Source organism: Vigna unguiculata, chromosome 4 (assembly GCF_004118075.2).
Source record: "Vigna unguiculata cultivar IT97K-499-35 chromosome 4, ASM411807v1, whole genome shotgun sequence".
In the NCBI taxonomy this organism is placed as follows: Eukaryota; Viridiplantae; Streptophyta; class Magnoliopsida; order Fabales; family Fabaceae; genus Vigna; species Vigna unguiculata.
The window spans coordinates 3,847,092-3,868,510 of NC_040282.1; the positions used below are offsets into that span (position 1 = coordinate 3,847,092).

The 21,419-nt window shown below is 34.8% G+C and overlaps 3 protein-coding genes across 3 annotated transcripts; all 3 read right to left on the reverse strand.

Moving 5' to 3' along the window:
• Window positions 1-246: 246 nt before the first annotated feature.
• Window positions 247-5,956, reverse strand: LOC114181794 (dolichyl-diphosphooligosaccharide--protein glycosyltransferase subunit STT3B). Its single transcript, XM_028068350.1, has 6 exons — window positions 4,854-5,956; window positions 3,494-4,030; window positions 2,635-3,089; window positions 1,736-1,858; window positions 1,146-1,205; window positions 247-639 (listed from the first exon to the last, which is right to left on the reverse strand). Exons 1-6 carry the CDS (start codon window positions 5,721-5,723, stop codon window positions 510-512), a joined length of 2,175 nt encoding a protein of 724 aa, XP_027924151.1. The 5' UTR covers window positions 5,724-5,956; the 3' UTR covers window positions 247-509.
• A 3,456-nt stretch (window positions 5,957-9,412) lies between these two features.
• On the reverse strand, window positions 9,413-13,534 carry LOC114182752 (succinate--CoA ligase [ADP-forming] subunit alpha, mitochondrial). Its single transcript, XM_028069683.1, has 7 exons — window positions 13,257-13,534; window positions 12,922-13,131; window positions 12,031-12,201; window positions 11,371-11,494; window positions 11,157-11,218; window positions 10,542-10,623; window positions 9,413-9,888 (listed from the first exon to the last, which is right to left on the reverse strand). Exons 1-7 carry the CDS (start codon window positions 13,440-13,442, stop codon window positions 9,749-9,751), a joined length of 975 nt encoding a protein of 324 aa, XP_027925484.1. The 5' UTR covers window positions 13,443-13,534; the 3' UTR covers window positions 9,413-9,748.
• Window positions 13,535-14,941: 1,407 nt separating this feature from the next.
• LOC114182395 (plastid division protein CDP1, chloroplastic) lies at window positions 14,942-20,968 on the reverse strand. Its single transcript, XM_028069265.1, has 12 exons — window positions 20,375-20,968; window positions 19,469-19,582; window positions 19,203-19,340; window positions 18,999-19,103; window positions 18,787-18,909; window positions 17,766-18,134; window positions 17,517-17,612; window positions 17,291-17,407; window positions 16,862-16,927; window positions 16,004-16,780; window positions 15,553-15,743; window positions 14,942-15,428 (listed from the first exon to the last, which is right to left on the reverse strand). Exons 1-12 carry the CDS (start codon window positions 20,627-20,629, stop codon window positions 15,344-15,346), a joined length of 2,436 nt encoding a protein of 811 aa, XP_027925066.1. The 5' UTR covers window positions 20,630-20,968; the 3' UTR covers window positions 14,942-15,343.
• Between the last annotated feature and the right edge of the window lie 451 nt (window positions 20,969-21,419).

Sequence of the window (21,419 nt, forward strand, 5' to 3'; positions counted from 1 at the left end):
ATTAATATCGAGTTAACTTACTAATTTAAAACTTATAACCTATAAGCTTATTAACTACAACTCAGCATAACAGCCACCAATTAGCTTAACAGTTAACTTGTTTTGAAACATCAACTCACAGATCAATTCTTTTGAAAATTAAAGTTTATCTCTTGTTTCCTTCATACAACGTAAAGATTTATTTATTTGAAACTAAATATTAGGCAATTAACCATACCACAATGATTTGTTTGGCTCGGTTCTAAAAGTTGTATTACGGCAATATTGTATAATCTGTGGCAAACATGTGACACCAAGCCAATAAGTTAAGTTGGCAGTAAGTCATAAACTGTAGTAAAGAGAAACAAAATCCATAAAATGAGCTCAACTAATTCTACATACTTCAAAATTGGTCCAGAATCTGTAAACAGATTTTCAACGCTCAAGTTCACTAGAAAGCTATCATTTCCCGCGGAGAAAACAGTCCTTTCTTTTGCATTTTTTGGGCATCTGGGGTTGGGAGATTAGAGTTACCACCTGTTTTTAGGAGGTTTCACTTTATAAATACGAACTATCCAATTCTGTGTAGTGAATGCCTCTTCCAAGTACTCAAGCTTTATGTCCTTATTTCCAATTTCAACACCTCTGGCGCGATCATATCTGTCATTGTACCAAACAGAACATATTAACAAGCATACACACAATATTACACGAATCATCATTGAGGATGGTCCATAGGACAAACGGATACAAGAATTCATATTTTATTCCTACATAAGCGAAGATAACAATGTGGCAAGAAACACCTAGTTATGAAAATTGAACAGGTTTGATATAAGGCTGTAATTTGAACTAGAGATTCTGGGAGTAAACATATTTCAGTCTAACCGGCTACTACTCTAAGTATGTACATGGGCGGATACCCTAAACTTATGCATAACGTAATCTTCTACATTGGATAGTAAACTATAAAAAGGCAAATAGACTTATCAAACTCCAAAATCTTAAAACATAATTTGGATATTTTTAACGTGTGATTTCCATATAGCTAGCTAATCAAAGTAGCTTAGATTCTTCATTCCCATTGTCAAAACCACAAATGCAAGGACACCTAGATTTTTTGGAGTCTTTGTAAAAATTGTATAAACAAGAGCCATGGAACTTACCCGGGTGGCTTGCCATATTCTGTTGTCAGCTCCCCAAACCGATAATAAGATAGCTTGTACCTAAGAACCATAGATACGAAAAATATAATTAAATTCAACATGTATCAATTCATCAAGTTCCTTTACATACGATTCAAATACCAGCAAATAATATTATCCTGAAGTCCTGAACATTCTCCACTCTTTTTAATGTGTATAAATAGAACCTGATTCGCACTGGGGAAACACTAGAATAGCATTTACCCTTGCTTTTACTTTAAATTTTACTAATTGAAAACTGTTTGACAGTGTACTTGGGGTCTTGGGATTCTAAACAAAAAAAAAAACACTGCTTTTATGGTAAGAGCTTCTACAAAACATTGTTTTGCACAACTTCTCTTTTTAAGGAAAATAGAACCCAAAATAGGGTATATCAAATACTACCTAGGAAAACCCAATTTCCCTGGTCGTAGACTGTTTACAAATTCCAACCTAGTTAAACTTCTGTGCCGCTAGAGGACACTTGTCAATTTTAGTACATAATTCTCTATTTTACACCAAAACCCAAACATAGACTTGTAGTGCTAAACTAGTAATGCTACAAAACTTACATGAGACAGTTCAACATCTTTGGAGCAGCTCCTTTATCTACTCGATATTCTCCATTCACAAGGTAATCAGGTTCCTTTATCACAGGAAAAACTCCGCCACCAATTCTCACCATCCAAAGAAATCTACACAAAAATATGGGAATATGTTTTAAAAGTATTAAACGTATTATAGCAGAAAAGATAGAGAAATACTAGCACTGTACAAATTAAAATAAGAAACAAATAAAAATCAGAAGAAAAACTGCAAGGTTAATATTTGGGACATACTCAATAAGTGTATATATACTTACATCTTCAGAAAGGAATAAAATTTTACACCAGAAAAATCTAACAACATACTATCTAAGCTTAATTTGATCAGTGAAGATATTACAAACCTAGAAATGTTTTTGCATGCAAAAACAGTATAAGAATTAAAGCCACAATTGGAAACATATTTGAACCAAGTTTTCCTAGTTCATGTTTCCATAAAAATGGGCAGCCAATCTGCACAAACTTGATGATGGAATGTATATAAATATTTTATTTTCTAGAACATATGAAGGCTAATACACACTCCTCCTATGAAATGAGAAGGTAAGACACACAATAAAGAATAAGGACAGCCTAAAGGCGCCAACTATTGAAATGAGAGTGAACAGTCTCAAAAATAGAGTAAAGCTACCTACACAATATGAGTGGCTTGAGCTAGAGTGACAACACTTAAAACATATGGTTTATTAACTTTATCTGTTTTATGCTCAAGCACATATATGCTCAACGACTCTAATGAAGCCAGCTGTATGTGAAAACCTCTGAATGCAAGACTGGTCTATCTAGCGTTTTTCCTAAAGAAGTGGGCTCACACATGAAGTAAACATGGATATAAAAACAAAAAAAAATACTTCATATGGCCTTACTTATTAATATCATCAGAAGAATAACCAGTAACACCACCAAACACGACTAATACATAGTCCACATCAAGCGATCTCATTATCTCATAAGCCTCATCCTCGTAGGATGACATTGCTCGCCCAACAGTAGCTATGTGAGTGTTGTTCCATGTGTTATTGTCAACAATTACAGTTCTGTTTCCCATGGCAGTGATTTGATAACCATAATCCCACCATGACATCACCTTGGCATCTTGTGGAGTGTTCTGTCGAAGCCAATAGTATGCTTCACGATAATCATCAAAGATGACCCTTTGGCCATGAGCACCCCTTGCAGCCAAGACAATTGAGGGAGATGAATAAGCCTCTGATGTGACCCAAGTGCAGTGAATAGCATATCTACTGAGCAAATAGAAAGCACCAAGGAGTAACACAATTGCACCATTCCTTTGGAAAGGCTGGGAGTTGTCAATTACACCCTAAATAACAGCAATCATACACCGATTATTAAGTAGTCACATCAACATTCACTGCAACAACATTAAGAGACAAAACACTATTTCATACAATATTTAATATCAATCTGAAAAAAGATAAACACGTGAAGTTACATTTAGTTGTTGTGAAAGAACATGGCAATTACCATACCAGCTGTCTGGTGCACATTGGCATTTAAGTAAATATTTTGTTTGGAATATACCAAACGAAAACAGATTTTTCTTTCTTGAAATTAAAGAAATGAAAGCAAGTGGACAAAGTAGAAGGACGGGTACACTCTTTACTGGATTAGCATGTGATTATAAAGGCGAGAGACTTTCAACACAATAGAATGCAATTCGTCTGAAGAAGCCTTTCACTAAATGGGCTACTAAAAGAATCTAACCTTAGAAGAACTTTTTGCAGTGCTAGTTCCTTTAGTAGATCCACTTTGAACAGCTGGGCTCTTGGCCCTCACTACCCGTGTCAAATTTTTTATGGTGGCAGAAACCGCAATAGCACTAATGAGGCACATAGCAGGGGTAGCAACAAGAATCAACCGAACCATAACCCCCGCAAAATACATGCTTGTAAGACCATACATAACTAAAAAGATTGTGGCATCAGACAAGCGCTTGAAACAAAAATAGAGACCAGCAGGGAAAAGGAACAGCAAGATATGGAAATCAAACATGAAGGATGACCAAGCAGTTGGTTGATGCTCAGAGACAGATGCTATAATCGGAATGTGATCCTTGGCATAAGTTGGATCCAGCAAGGAGTAAAACCTCCCAGTCCATGGAGAAATATAACCAGACGCCATGCCCACTCCCAAAGCAACAGCACCAACAGTAACCGCACTGGTCACAGTAATCTTCAAAAAGGACTGAAAGAGTTTGGTGTCACTTAGCAAATGCCTCACCCAATCCAGGAAGAAAAACACCTGCAAAAACAACCAAGTTAGACGCTAAGAGAAAAACAACTCCCATGAAAGGACAAAACTTAAGCGCAGTTCCTAATGTGCTTTCACCCTTGTTCTTTAATCAAGAACTAAAGTATCAATTTAGTCATCTACATTGGACATTAATGCAAATATTTACTATGTTACCAAAATTGAAATTCTAATTTTGATTGAAGAAAAAGCTTTTAAATTTTGGTCACAACTCCATCCATCATAAACCTTGATATTGCAGGAAAATGAAGTCATAATTAAGGGGACAATTCCATTGTATTCCCTAATATTGCAGGAAATTGCAGACAAATGCAGCTACATTCCCAAAAACGTTGATATTGTGGTTGAAATTGCAGTCACAAATTCCAAAAAACCTAGGCATTGTAGCTGAAATCGCAATTGCGGACCATCAATTGTGGCACTCAATCCCAAAAACCTTGACATTGCAACTGAAATCGGGGTTACAAACATTCTTCTAAAACCTCAACAAAACTAACTAGAGAGCGGCATCTAAATTTTGTCCCAGATAAAATCCTACACACATTTGTCCAAAATTTCCTGTAACAAGAAGTATCCCATCAAAACTGTCACCACAATTTAAAACCTTGGTGGCGCTTACATTCAGAAGCCTAGACATTGCAGCCGAAACCACAACATTGCCAATTATGGTGCAGTAGTCCAAATAAGAAAATAAAAATTTAACATTGTTACCAATTCGCGACCCTTTTTTCAAAACTACCCAAACAACTGCATCTATTTTTCGTCCCAGATAAAATCCTAAACACACATACACGGATAGAGAAAAGAAACCAACCTGCAGCAAGAAAAACACGCCCATTGCCGCCATGTGCTCCCCGGACTGCACATGCTGGAACCCCACAAATCTAATCTGCATTGCCAGCAGCATCCCCAAGACATACATGCAGTTATACGCCACATACAACCTCAACGAGTACCTCCCCGTCACAAGCAGCACCAGCACATAAAGCGGCACCAAATTGATTATAAAAACGTAACCTCCCCACGCAGACACCATGTAGAAGTACCCAAACGCCGAACCCAAAGCCCACGCCAGCGAGCCAGTGTTCACGGCCTTCACAAAGAGGTAAAAAGTCAGCAACAGCGCGAAGATCGCCACGCCCTCGTTGTCGTAAGAGCCAGCGACGGAGCGCGAGATGTACCCGGGACAGATCGCGATGAGCGCCGCGGCAACAATGCCGGCGCCGGAGTCCCAGACCTCCTTGGCAAAGAAATACGCGACGAGAGTGGTGTTGGAGGCGAAGAAAGGGGCGGTGAGAACGCAGACCTCGCGGATGTGAACGAAGAGGCGGAGGAAGCGGAGAAGGGAGTGAATGGCAGCTGCAGTGAGCATGAGGCCGGGGTAAAGCGTGCCGCCGATGATGCGGCCGAGCGGGTACCAGGACTCGGAGTCGAACCAGTTCCAGAACTCGGCGAAGCCATTGCGCGTGAGGAAGAGCGTGGTGCGGTAGTTGAAGTAGGGGTCGAACTCGTGGATCATGGACTCATAGCGGAGGACGCTGAAGAGGCGCGTGATGAAGGCGAGGACGTAGATGAGGGCGAGTGTGGCGACGCGGATGAGGAGCTCCTGCTGCTTGGTCTTGAGCTTTAGGGTTTTTGGGAACGAGAAAGAGTTGATGGAGGGTTTGAGATCTTGTTGCGCCATTGTTAAAGGTTTGAAGTTGAAGAACAATGGTGCAATTAGGGTTTCATGGAGAATTTGGAATTGGAATTAGGAAATGGAATGATAGTGGATCTGAATCTTGTGATGATGGAATGAAGAAGAGTCAGAGTCAACGGTTTGTAGGAATGAAAACCAGAGTAGGGATTGGCAAAGAAGAGATTCCAAACACTACCTTTGGGTTTGGATCCAAACTACACTGCACACACTCTTTCTCTCTCGGGTGTCACTGTCATCTACACTCAAACATATAACACGTGTTTTTTAATTTTTTTTTCTAACAGAACCTAGGTTTTTTGTTTTTCGTATTTTGAGGTTGTTTACTCATTAATACACTGTTTTCTAACATAAAACACTAATTAAACCGAATGTGTTACACTGTTTTTTTTTATAATATATAGTGTGTGTTTTATATTAGATTGGACCAATTAATTATTGTCTTTGTATTTAAAGCATTTTGTAAATAATTGATTGATTAATTTAATTGAGGTGATTAACTCACTTGACATTGGTTTCGTTTTGTTAAACGAAGTTTATGATGTGAGAGAGTAGAGGAGTTTAAATTAAAGTTAAATGTTTTAAACTATGTAACTAATTCAAGAAAAAGAAAACCCGGAAATGAAAAAGTAATCTCGTTTTGGAAGTAAATCAAAACAAAAAAAAAAACATTTCTTTTTGTTTATCTATCTGGTGAGTTTTTTATTTATTTAAATTAATATAGTATTTATGAATTAAAACAATTAAAAATAAGGCATTTATAAATAACAATAATTGTAGCAATAATTAAAAAGGGCTAGATTTTCAAATTGTATTGTTTGGATAAAGTATTTCATAATAGTTTTTCTTAAATACTTATTCAAAATGTAAAGTATTGTGTTTATATTCATTTTTTATACATAATTGGTTCATGAAAGAGTTATGGTGATTGAGGTGGAAGAGAATTTGGATTCTCCGTTGGATTTTTTGTGTTGTTCATCTACTGTTCTTTTATAATATACTAATTATCACTAATTTTGACGTTTTAAAATATATTAAAAAGATATTTAAAATATCAATACAGTGTATTTTTAATGTTTACCAATACAGTGTATTTTTAATATTTAGTAACATCAAAGAAACTAGTAAAAAATTTGAACTATGTGGAAGAAGAGAGAATAGGAATTTAGATTATTTGTTGATTTTTCGTGTACTGTTTTTCTATTGTGCTTTCATAATGTACAGTACAGTATAGTATAGTATATTTTTAATGTAGAATCGAGGAATAGTGATTAAGATTCTTGTTGAAAGCTTGAGCTTTTAATAATTTATATCAATTTAAGAGAAAAGTCTATGTGAACCGTAGAAGACATATCTTTTAGTTAAACTATAAGGGAGAATTTACTGGTCTAAATGTCTCTGTGATTTTATGCAGATTTACAGAGGTAGATTCTTTATGGGGCAGAGCAGAGGACATACAACACTCAAATGCAACAGTTTTGGATTCTAATATAAAGCATGAAATTGCTTTTTAGTTTGAACTGCAGTGTTAAGTACTGCATTACACTGCACTGTCAAGGAAAGCTCCAATGAGGGAACTTCTTTATAACATAAGAAGGGTCATGGTCCCCCAATTTTTCTTAACATTATACATTAATTTATAATTTATATATTCTGTTTTTAAATATTTTTATTTTTTTGGATCAATTTGACAAGTGTAAAGTTTTTTTTTTTTTTTTTATCGTTGACCCTTCAATGTGAGGAAGTTGGATTAGATAAAAAAATACATTAGTTAGAACTTTATTGTTTTTTTCTAAGTAGCTTAACTTCTTTACCTAATCTGATTTTGGTTTCACAAAATAGAAATAAAATGATTTTTAACTGAAAGTTATAAAAAATATGTTGAAAATTACAAAAATTATGAAGTTAATTTGTCTGATTCCTTAAAATATTTATCGAAGATCTATTCCTAAAAAGTCCAACTCTCATTCACAAAATGGAAGAGCGTAACATGTCAGTTCTAAATTGTTGTTGAAAAGTGTCTTTGAATTAATGGATGTGGAGAATGAATATTTATTGGTAAGTTTTGATGCAGAGGAAGATATGAATAAGAATATCAATGGAGGGTTTTATATGTCTGAACTTTATTGCTTCATTTTTCAGTTGCAGGGAAATGTTGACAAAACCTTGGTTAACTATGTTTAAGCATAATTAATTATGATGAGAATGTGTTTGTTAACTATGTTTTACGTGAAGATGTTAATACAACTAATCTTATTAGACAAAGTGTGCATCAAAATAATTTTGAATGCACCTATTGTGGGTAAGTTTTGGCTTCATAGAAGATGGCATAATGTGGAAGATGAAGTGATAAAGAAGGCAACGTAGAAGATGTTAGTGATAAAACTGAGGAGAATTAAATTCACTAAATAAATATGAAAATACAACACATGGCAAGAGGATTATGGTTAGGAAAAAGTGGAAAAATGAAGTACTACTAGGAAAGCTGAGATGGATTGTATTTCCTTTTGTAAAATTAAACATATGTTTAATTGCGATGATTTAAGGTAAAAAGGTGTAAACCATGTTAGATATGAGTCCTTAATCACAATTTTACACCACTAAAGCATGGGATTTGTACTCGTAATATGGAATTTTAATTTTCTTTTCTTTCATTTACTTACAGAGGCGTGGAAACTAATTGTGTTGATCAATTTGGAGATAAATTAAATGAGTAGGATTCTTTTTCTCGTGTTTATGCAGCATCAGCTAAACCTTTTGTTAGGGTTCTTGCTTGACCTTATATAAAAAATCATTCTAACTCTTATCGAATATCATTGAAACTTGTTAATATCATTGCTTATGACGCTTTTTTTTAATCATGATATCTTCGCCTTATAAGTTTAATAATCTTTTATCAAAATCTTAAAATCCAGTGTTATAAATGTGTTTGTTTCTTAATTTTGATTCAAATAAATTCAGATTAAAATTTTCAAAATATTGTATCTTTTTAGATCTTTATATACTTAAATGAAATTTCAGAAGGAGAGGATTCACCTCATTTTTAATCTTGCTGAATTTCTGAGTTTAGCTCGAGATATAACTAAAAGTTATTACACATTATTTAAATTTTTTGTTGAATGCATTTATGGATGTAGATACACCATTCAAGAATTTCAATAACATAATTTGATCAATTGACATGAATCTTCAAGAGGATAATAACTTTTAGCAATCAACACACATCTACCTCTAGAAAAGATAAGTTTGTCATCAAAGCATAAACAGAGTTGTAGATGATTAGGGAAGGAGCACAAAAATGTATCGAGTTTCTTCTTGTACGATTCAGCCAAAGTTAGCTAATGCATTTTCTTTTTTGAAAAAGAACCTTTTCTAATTAAAAAAATGTTTTTGTAAATTAAATGTTTAAACGATAATAATTCATTGATTTAGTAATGTTTAAGTATAGATAAAATAATAGAACGTAATGTATTTGTTAACCATGACTAGAAAGTAAACTTATTAATAAAAAATTTCGAAAAAAGATAATATTCTAGAGTAACTTTTTTAATCTGTTTCGGGAACCATGCATGGCAACATCAAAGTGATCACTGGTGATGTTACTTATTAGTGGATATCTAAGTCTAACTATAATGACAGTGTCACCGTAACAGAAATTTCTCTATAACAACATAAGCTACCACAGAAATTCACACAATTTTATCATAGGACATAACTGGCCCCCACGTTATAGACTCGGCATTTAATATTGACGTCAATTTAGTTGCCGGAAATTCATTGGCAGAGGGTACGCGCTTACAAATCAAGGCAACAAAAATCGGAATTCAAAGAGGACGTTTCAAACTTCCGCAAATATAAAGCATCTTGAATTTTATTTTGGTGCACCTCTTCGTAACTCTCAAAACTAAAAAAGAGAAAAATAACCCATCATTACCAATGGGAATCAAGAAATTTTGAACATGTTATAAAATAATGGGCCCCAAAATGATTTGATGAAAATAAATCAACCCAAACTATTGCACCAAGCCCCTCTGCTTGAAAACGTCTAGCATGGCAGCTCCAATTTTGGCAGGGGACTCCACGACTGTCACCCCAGCTTCCCTGAGGGTTCTGATTTTGTCTTGTGCAGTTCCCTTGCCGCCCGACACAATAGCTATTCATGTCATAAAAATGAAAAACACAATAAATTAAAAGGTGACACTTCTTAATGCTTGCACTAAACATGAAACTTCCCATGCTAACTTCATTTTCAAAATGTAATGATATTTTTAACGAGACATAAAGATGATTAATCACTCGAGGAACCATTCAACCTACATGATATCATGCTGCCACTCGTGATACATGCACTAAGCTAAAAATATTGTGCTAAGCCCGATACGCATCTAAGCTAAAAATATTGTGCTAAGCCCGATAAGCAAGTGAAACAGAACAAGGCTACTATCAACAAAAACAGTTGCTTATATACCAAACTAACAAATGCCAAATTATCTAACAATCAGATAAACTTCCATCAGCTAGAACCAAAAAATTGGGATTTCAAATTGAAATTAGATAGAATAAAAATAGGGTGAGAATTACCATTTTAACATTTGAATTATACAATATATGTGAGTGTGCGTATTTAAATTGGATAATCAGCCATGACCCATGATTGGATAATCAGCTATAAACTAAAAAATTGGAAACTAAATGAGCAAGAAACAAAACAAGACAAAGAAGCATGTTGCCTAATGATGATAAATGGAGCAACATGACAGAATGATATTTTCTCTCAAGCTATCAATTCCAAAAGTGAAATCTTACCTCCAGCATGACCCATTCGACGGCCAGGAGGGGCAGTCAAACCAGCAATAAATGCAACAATAGGCTTCTCAGTGCCGCTTTCCTGTTCAGCCATTCTTAAAATCAGTTTAAAAACTCACGAAAATAGCCCTTTAGACAAGACAAAAAAGAGATAGCAATGAGCACGTTTTGCTGCTTTCTCTATAAAATGAGATATTTAACAGAAATATCACCAAGTAACTACTAATAAGTAATAACTATTTAACATCTCGTCACCCAAAATAGGAGATTCACATCTACCAAGATAAGATTTTGAGCTTTCAATAAGCACATTCGATTCTTTTTTCTTAACATATAAATGGTACATGGAATCAATGTAAATCGTCTAATGATCTCTTTGCCCAGGTCTAGCTTTAGCCATCCAAATACAGTTAAAGATTTTTAATATACTCCATCATCTCGACTAACATCAGCCACAACATATGATCAAATAAATAATTTTATGCCTAACGACAGTTGAACTGATTGAGGGTTGGGTCCCTTCCCCACAAGACAGACAAACTTATTTTGATTTATAGGATACTGATCAGTACTAAAAGAAATGAGTTTATGCATCAGTAACAGTTAAAAAGGAACCTTAATTAGTGCAGCAGCATCCTCTTCTGCAGTTCCTCCTATCTCTCCTATAAGAATTATACCTGATTTGCACAAACAAACAGTAATGATGAATTACACTGTCCCATTAACCTTACTGGAACATTGGATAGGAAGGAAACTAGGGACAGAAGACAAAGGTCGTTGATAAACAGAACACATTAATATTATGACAACATAAAATATGACAAGATACCTTCTGTTTGAGGATCAACTAGGAACTTCCTAAGGCAGTCAACAAAGTTTGTTCCATTAAAGGGATCTCCTCCAATACCCACACACGTGGATTGTCCAAGGCCAACAGCAGTTGTTTGGAAAACCTGAATAGTTGAGAACAAATATATAGTTTATCCACGGGTAACCATGCATCATATTATCAAAGGAAATTCAATTTTCAAATGGTAATAAATCCAGGGACAATCCTATAATTCAGTAATAGACAAGCATCAGTTTTTTCATTTTCTAAAGGCTACACAATTAAAATTTAAAAAGATGCTTGAAAGGTTGGAATTTCTTCAAACTTTCATAATGTCAGCAAAATGTTCCAGAGAAAATAAGCAAGTTGCTTATTATGCCAAACACAGCTGAGGGAAATAATCAAGACATGAATATTATAACGTCACAAGTGGAACAAAAGATTCACCCAACGCAGTCAGTGAAAAGTAGCACAATAGACAGAAATTATTGTAGTACAATGTGTCTATTTTTATATGTCAGCAACACGTCATTATTCATCAGCAGGGGTGCATCAATTTAAAGTTTTTATTCTAATCACCATACATAAACAGCATAATCAATATCTGACACTGTTGCAACAAAAGAAATAGTCTCCCCCTGCATGAAAACAAATACTCACTGCTTCATATGTCAAGGTACCAGAACGAGAGACAATTCCTATGCGACCAGGCTTATGAATATATCCTGGCATGATTCCAATTTTACATTCCCCAGGCTTGATAATACCAGGGCAGTTTGGTCCTATCAGACGAGTCTTGGACTGCCGGTTAAGTGCTGCCTTAACCCGCACCTGCAATTGAAAAAACAAAATCAACTTCAGTCACTAGTATTAACTCAGCAGCATAGATCCAAAAGTAAAGTACACAAGGCATTTGATAGCCCATTGTTGGATCTGATTTATCTAAAGCAAGCAACTCACTTTAAAGGGTAAAGTGTGAAATTTCAACATGTTCGAATAAACTTCTCCATGAAAAGTTGAGAGAAAATAATATAAAAAAAAAATGAAATAAACTTCTATAAGCTAAAATCAGTCTATTCATAAGTTAAAACCAATTTCTAGAAACACAAAAAACGAAAGAACTTCTAAATATTAGTTTATGTAGACACTAATTTTAACTTATAGGAGAAACTTATTTCACATTGAATTTTCTTTCCTATAAATGTAAAAAAAAAAAATGTATCCAAACAGGGCAATAATTGATTTAAATTCAATTTTTGGTAGTACATATACATGTATAAAAGAGTATAAATATGTTGAAATATTATGTATGACTAACATCGACTTCTCCTCCATTTAGAGGAATCTAATCCATTTCCCCCCTCAAAATCAATTAAGCAATACAAAGGCATCCATTAGCCACGACATGATCTTAGCATTAAACGAATACGCAGACAGGCTACAAAACAAAATCAAAACGCAATTACAATCACAAAAACACAAACCTTAAACCACAATGTCTATTCCACACATTGCAAATTATGAATTCAGAATTTGCGAGAAACGACTTACCATATCGTGCTGAGGAATGCCCTCGGTGATGCAGACGACAAGATCCAGCTCAGCCTCCATGGCTTCCATGATGGCGGCGGCAGCGAACGGCGGAGGAACGTAGATGACGGAGGCGTTGGCCTTGGTTTCCGCCTTGGCTTCAGCGACGGTGTTGAAGACGGGAAGGCCCAAGTGTTCGGTTCCACCCTTCTTAGGAGTCACACCACCAACCTGTCGTGTCAGAAGTTAGGGTTAGCAGACGCAAAAGTGTGCATGCGATGGTGGAGTTAACGAGAAAAAAATGAAAAAACGAATGGATCGAAATCGAAATCGAAATGGAGAAAGAGAAAGGGAACCATGTTGGTGCCGTATTCGATGGCTTGTTCGGTGTGAAAGGTGCCGTTTTTGCCAGTGATGCCTTGGCAGATCACGCGTGTGCTCTTGTCGACGAACACAGCCGGCGTGGCCGCCGAGAATTGGCGGAGGCCATGGCGGCGCGAGGCGATGGAGGACAGCAATCTGGTGACGGCTTGTCTTCCCATTTTTGTCTCTGTTTTCTTTCTGAGTGGAGAATGTGAATTCCTTTACTACTATTGCTGCTGTTTCACAGATCAAAACCCAAATGCCCCCAAATACCTCCCTCCTTCTTGGACTTTTTACTTTAAAAAAGAAAAAAAACACAATATTATTTAAAAATAAATAAATATAATGGCTTTATTCCTTAGGGTTTTTTTTTTATGAAAGATTGTTCTAATTTCTTTTTCTTTTATTTCTCTATTTCAAATTTCAAAATTAACAATTTTTTTTAATTATATATTTATTTTCATTTATATTGTCGTTGAAAGTTTTCTTAACATTAATTAGAGAGAAAACTAAAAGAAATATAATTACTTACTTGTAAGTAAACCTTATAATCACCAATACAATGATCATGACGAGGATCTTATTTTACTATATGTAAGTAAACTAGAGTAGCTTAGCTTTTGTAAAATCTCCTTATGGCTTTGTTTTAATATAAGAGTATTTTAAGACATATATTTTAATAATTTTTAATTAACATGTAATTTCTCAAAAATTTAAATATAAATTCCTTTTTAAAATATATAATTTTAAATTTCATATCAGTATTCTAATAGGTGTGTCCCGTAATAATTCGGCCTTAAACTTAAAACTCTTACTTTAATTTTCAGTATTTTTTTATATTAATTTTTTTATCAATATCTCAATCCAAATAATTTAAAATTTAATTTCGAGTAAATTAAAAATGACGACATTCTTAAAAATGCACTCTAGAATTTTTATTTTTAGTTGAGAGAAAATTATTAAAAGAAGCCAAAACTTTGTAACTTGGTATATTTCACTTATTATTGAACAAATTTATCTATCAAGTTTTTATTAAATTTTAACCATCCCATAATCAATAATAAAAACCTTACCATCGACATTCTTTTAATAAATAGTTTACTAAAAGTACTCAATATTTTTTACACGCATGGCAAAAAATATCTGCAGTTACACATTATATTCCCCTATTAATGAAGTTGAATAGCAGGTATCACAAATTGAAATTATTCAAATATAGTTATACTTAATTTTTGGTACAGACTAAATAGACTAGGACAGAGTCTTTAAATACTTATAGACCATGTGTGTGGACTATAATATATAAATTGTTTATTTATCAATAAAACATTGTTATTATATTAATGTTTGTTTAAAACTTAATATTTGAATGAATACTCACGGATACTTCCAGAGATCTGTTAGTATATATAAAATTCGCAAATACACCTTTTCAATAACCGTGCAAGCACGGAACTAACTTTCATCTAATGGAACTGGTACAGAGAATTACTAGCCATGTATCCATTGTGATCCTTATTTTCGCTCAATAAAAATGTACTTACAACTACAAAATCACTTTTAAGCTCACTCTAATTTTGTCATGGGAGAGAAGGACTCTTTCTGTTTTTCTTTTTTGTTTTTTTCTCTAAGGAATTTTTGATTTGCAATGACAAACATAAAAGCAATTACTCGTCCTTGAACTCTACATTTTTATTTCCACCACCATCAAACTAAAGGCAGAAGGAAAAATACGAGTAGCAAAAGTACAATTGACATTACTTCTGTTAGAATTAGAATAAAATTGAATCAGAAATGTTATTTTTTTTCATTTTTTTTTTCTGATACATCACAATGAATTCTAATCAATCAATAGGATCATATGAATCCCAATGAATTTCTTACAGGTAAATATCAGAAAGAAGAGGGGCTGTAGGATCTTATATTGTGTAAAGTGAAATACTTAGGTGTCATCATTGACCTGAATGGAGATCTGTATTTTGAATTTTAAGGCTCTAGAAAACAAAAGGTTAGGGAAGGAACCAAGTTAGGTGTGCAACATACGTTATCCTGGCGTGGCATAGGAATAATCAGCCAAACGTCATGGTGTTTCGATTATATCATTTTCACAGAACTTCCATGATCCATCGTCTTGCCTCTTCATAGCATACTTGACTTTGTAAGAGCTGCAATCAATAAATGAAAAAAGATAAGTTAATAAGCATATTACTAACACTATGCAGTGCTTGATTGTTGTTACTAAGGAAAACAAATAACAGAAACGGATAGTCAGGCAGTTAGGCATCTTACAGATAATAATTAGGATTCTTTTGCCGAGAACCGTCAATGAGTTCAGCTGCTTCCTCTAAGAGAGCTTCTATTTCTGCCATGTCAGCTCCATTTCCATCTGATAGAATGTCAGCTCGAATGATGGATAACTTGAGCAAAAGAAATCTCCAGTAACAAGATCTTTCTTTTGCAGCAGTGGCCAAACCGTTCCACTGGCAAGGATAACAACACGAATTAATTCTTTTCTTGAGTTACATGACTTTGTATTCGTTATAATTCCATTCTATTATTATATTCACAAACTACCAAATACATGTCACAAGTCAAAAGCAATCAAGAAAATATATGGGTGGGGCTTGATGATTTTACAGTGAAGTAGTTCACTGAATGCCGAGATGAATTATTGAACAATACCAAGTTCAAATGGCACTTGACCACATAAAAAAGAGGTTAAAGCCACATCATGAACTACCTGAGCAAGCATTGATTCGTCAAGAACTTGAGCTAGGCAATTAACTTCATGGCTAGGTCCCAAAGCTTCAGCTTTGATTGTTTGCCATTGCCTAACAATGGTTTCTGCTTCTTCCACAGGCATTGGCCTTCTGGAAATATTAATAGATGAAGACGAGGTACTGGTAGTATGTAAATCATGATTTCGAGCACCTGATTGCTGCAACAAATGTATCTTAAACATCGAAATGATCCTCTTCAGTTTGTTGGTCACAGTACTTTCCCTAATATAAGCGGGGCGTACAGGGTTGTCAGCTGAATCTGCGGTCCAATTAATGTTACCATTTGCTTTAGTAAAAGCCGAATGAGAACCAATAAGAGTCTTGCTTACGCCAATTCCTGACAACTTAATGGAAGCAAATGCAATACAACCCAATGCAGTAAAGTATGTTATTCTTCCAAATATGTGTCCTTGAGGGAAGTAACCATGCCAAATTCCTGAACCGCGATGACTACCAAGGTTCCTTTTCACTTGAACTGGTGGCTCAATAGGATTGCTTACATTTTCATTTCTACCTGATAGCAATGAACTCCGTAAATCAGTAGGAGTCAGCTGCTTGACAGCAAACCCTACAGTAGGAGAAGAGCTCATGTATGAGCGAGATTCCTCAACATCTCTTCGTTCCAAGGAACCAGATGAGGACAGAGGTCTATGACATATAGTGGGCAACATTTGTTGAGCTCCTCCTTTAGAATTCTTGCTTCCAGAAAATTTCTGCTGAGCATTAAAGAAATGGCCCTACAGAAATGGTCATCAATAAACATTAATTTTCAAAATCAAAGTGAGAAACTAGTTATTGCCTACTATAACTGATCTCACCAAAGCTGGAGAACAATCTTTAGTATCCGGAAATAATGCAAGCACTGAATCCTTCAGCCAAATTTCCTGCACAAGTTCAGCAAGTGGTCTGATATAAGAAATAAAAAAAGGCTGAGATTTTATCACAGCCTCAAGATGAAGGATATAACGCAAGACTTGAAGCATTAAAGATAAGCTGCTATATCACGTAGAAACTTAAAATCCATAAAGATTTTTCTATAGCCAAAAACATTTCTGTTAAAACGAGCTTCTTCAACGTAAAAACAAAACAATTAAATAAATGAACATCAGTACACCATTTGAATTCTAGGATAAACATTATATGAGCATAAATTGCTCCAAAATACACTACTCTTTGAGATCTAAGTCATAGCTAACATGTCCCAACAGCAACAAAAACAATAATAAACATGGTAACAAGAAAAATACCAATGATGGGTTTACAGCAGAAGCATCCATTATTGCCTTCCCCAAGACTGAATTATTTTTGGGATTTGAGTTTAACTCAAGTTGTTTAAGCTTTTCAACCACCTCAGCCTCCGTGCACTACAATTTAAGACAAAAGTAGAGACAAATAATGCTGCAGATACTCCAAGGACAAATTGGGGAGGGAGGAAAAAGTAATTGCTGCTGGAAACCAAGATTCAAAATGTACCTGACCAAGTAGTAATAAGCAAAAAGATTCCTCAAATTTCAAATCAATACCCTCTGAAACTATCAAACATTCGCATATTCCTTTTGCTTTGTTAATCTGCATAAAATTAGCAGTTCAAAATAAACAATTAATATCAAGATGAAATTCAGAAAGACACTGTTTGAAAATGTATGCCATCAAAACAGTATTTATGAAATATGGACTATAACAGGAGAATTATATGCCTACAAGATTCAGAGAGGGTATTACCAACTCTTTTTGCTTGCTGGAAAACCCAATTGCCATATGAGCTTTAAAAACTCTATAGAAACAATTAGAATCTATTACTGCCTTTAGATTCTGTGATTCAATCGTCTTCTTATTCTTTCGCATCATGGCTAAGTTATCCCAAGGAAGAAGATCAACAATCTCTTTGGCCAGCAAACTGTCAAATGCTTGGCACAGAAAGGAAGGCCAGTCCTGTACTTGGCATGAAGCTTCAACATCAAGACCCTGCCTGAGCAATTCCCGCAAAGCCGAAATTGCACCTCGTCTTCTATCAACATTTTCAGGAGCATGTGGCATGCTAAGTAGTTCCAAGGTGCAGGCTGGCGCAAGCTCTTCAAGAGATTCTTCAATCTAGAAACCATGACAAGCATCCTCAGGATTGTGTTCCATGCCTAATATAGAGACATAATGTGATAACTCAAATAGAAAAGAAGTTGATGCTTCAGGGGTGGTTTCGATTGTTTCATAAAAGAGAATCATTTTGTTTTTCAAAATATCTCAGGAAACAGCCAAAATGTGACTTTTCTTCAAAACTAAGTTGAACCACCACTGCTACGGAATGGTATATTGGCCAGTAAAAAGAGTAAGACACAAAGGAGGGAGAATGAAATTAAAATAGAATTGATAGAGTAATAAAGTCACTATAAACAAATAAGGATGCGAGTTACTAAATATTTATATTATTGTATTGTCTGATTGTGCCTAGGTTGGTTATTTACAAAGTTGACCAGAAGTCTCTATTTTTAAAGCTTCTTCAATTATAGTAAGCAATAACAACGTAATATTGAAATGCAAATAATCGTTTTCACTATATATGCACTGAATAATTCTCAGAAAACTCATACAGAAATAAAAGTTAGGAGTGACATTTTTTTCATTTGTTGACTTTAATGATCTTTACTCTTTTCTGTTGAATGAAAGGGTAGGTTTTACAACCCAATCTTTCACTCATAAAATATTGACTTAAAAATATTTAGTGAATAAAGACTTCTAAAAAAATTACCTGATATAGCAGTGTTATTTTCGAAAGAGATGGTTTACTTCTTAGAAGACTCTGAGCACGAGCAAGAGCTTCGAAACCTTGAGATACTTTTTTCTTCTCAAAGCCAATCTTCGCAACTGCACACTTCAAGAAAGCACCAATGGTAAAGAAAGGGAAAACACTGCAACAAATTCAGGGAGTAATTATTCAACCTATCTGTCCACATGTCTTACCTCAGCTAGCGCCATAGAAAGAATCATATCATCAGTATATGGCTTGGCATTTTGGTGCTGAAGATTTGTCTGTCCTGTCTCTAGCACAAGCTTTGATTCTCCAACCTGAATAACAGGAATATAAAAGTAATGGTCATAAGCTGTGCAAGTGAACCATTAGAACAAGAAAAAATCAAAGAAAAACTATTCACATGCCAGGGGTACCTCTTGAAGAAGGCAAAGAGCACCAGGCAACCAAGACCATGGAATTCGAAGTGACGATTTAGGGGGAATCTTTTCCCTCAGGTTGCCAGCATATTCTGGCTCAAAAAGAAGCTTATCCCTAACATCCATCAGAAGATCCTGCAAAGCGAAATTAGACAAGAGCAACAACCAACATTCGATACAGTTAATTTATTGGTATGCAAGTCAAAGGCCAAATTTGGCACAAATTTACAATCAGCTAATCACAGAGCATAACCGGTCCACACCTGACGAGCTGCAACAACATCAACTGTGTAACCTTCATCAATTTCTGCAGTTTTCAAACCCATAACTGCCTTAACTATTTCATCTTTCTCTGCCCGATCAGGAACACCAATGAGCTGCAAGATGACATAACTGGGTGATCAATGGTGAAGTATAAATCTTAAGAAAAGTGAAACAAAAATAGAACAGGATTTTGCTATACAAGAAAGATAGCAAAATATTTATCAGTCTAGAAATAAGCCTGAAATTATAAAAAATCGTCCTAACTGCATAAAATTTCCAATCCGACCCCCAACACCTTCACTAAATGGAAAACAAAAATACAGTTACCCACCACTTCCAATGTACCATAATTGCAGATAAGCTAGGCTCCGCACGCAAGTCTAATAGTAAGTGCGTTTAGATAACCGCCAAAATTTATTCTAGTCCCAAAATCATATCCAAAAATTGAAAAAGTAGAGAGAATTATTTGTTGCCTTCACTGTCATTGTGGAATCGGAATCAATTATGAAAGAATTTAATCTGATATAAATTCCCACTGCAATTCACGAATCAAACCAATACTTGAATTAGTGGTTTAGCTATCGTCATCCTCTACTGAGAACTTGAAGACATTTTCAGTTTCAGAAAACATTTTTATTCATAATTTTCATTTTCATACATAATTACTAAAATGTTACGCTGCCGTTACTTTATTTAGCATTTTAAAATACTTGCATTAAAAAATTGATTCATGTATCGTTAAACAGAATAAATATTATAAAAATATACAACACTTTCTAAATGGAAACCCACAACAAGATTCTTTCTTGACCATACAATTATATTTGTCAAGTGAAAATTAAACAAATTAAAAAAAATGAAAAACAAAAGGCACACAATACGACAAGCGCAGTAAGCTCTATCACCTGATAGCACGAAACAGGAATTTCAATTCCAATGCTGGATTTCGTCTGCGCATTGTCGACAACGCGAGTATCTGCCGACTTCAACTTCCTCCTCTCGAGCAAAACATCATTCTTCCCCGCACGCGACGAAACGCAAAACGACGCCGAATTCACTTCGCTGTGAGAACCGGCGAGCGAAACCTTGTGGTCACAAAAGCCGATGCGAGCAATGCCGCGGAGAGAGGGAGCGATCGCAGCCGCGCAAGTGAACGCCATGAGCTCACACTCATTCCCTGACCTAAAACCCTAAGCGGCGAAAAGCGCTTAAATCAGCTTCAACGACGCGCGTTCCCTTCGAATTGGAACTCGGAGGAACGCATTGCGCGAGGTGGAATCGGTGGTTCGGGAATGGAATTGGTAGAGAAACAGAAAACGTGAGAACCAAGTGATGAGTGTGGAAAACGCTGGAAAAAAGAAGGGAGCGAAAATGTAACGGAAAATCAAGAAAAAAAGAGATGGGAGTTAGGAATATTTTCAGGGAAATTATAACATGAAAATTTAGAACAAATGTGATAAGTGGAAATTTCTGGTGTTTCTCATAGATATATCACCGATTGAGCTATATTTTTGGGATTTAATTTAACCTAATGGTTCTGACATGCGCTATATATTAATTATTAATGATTAATTATATGTATAAATAAATTAAATAAAGATGTCACATTGAACTTAATTATTTAATGTTGCAATATTTTAATTAAAAAGTATAAACTGTGCTTCGTTTACTTTTTGTGTTTTATCTATTAATTTAAGAAAGCAATAAAATTACTACTTAAAAAAATATTTTGTTACTTCTTCATATGAATTACTCATGTGATGTGAAAGCAATATTTAAACATGTTATTTTACTATTAATTGAAAATTATTTACACCTATAAAACTATGCAAGGGGTCCATAATATAATTCAAGAGATTTGCGCGTTTTAATTATTGATGAAGAAAATATTTCAAGAAATTATTCTTAATATTTGTGCAGTTTTAACAGTCTTGTTATGTAAAATAAAAG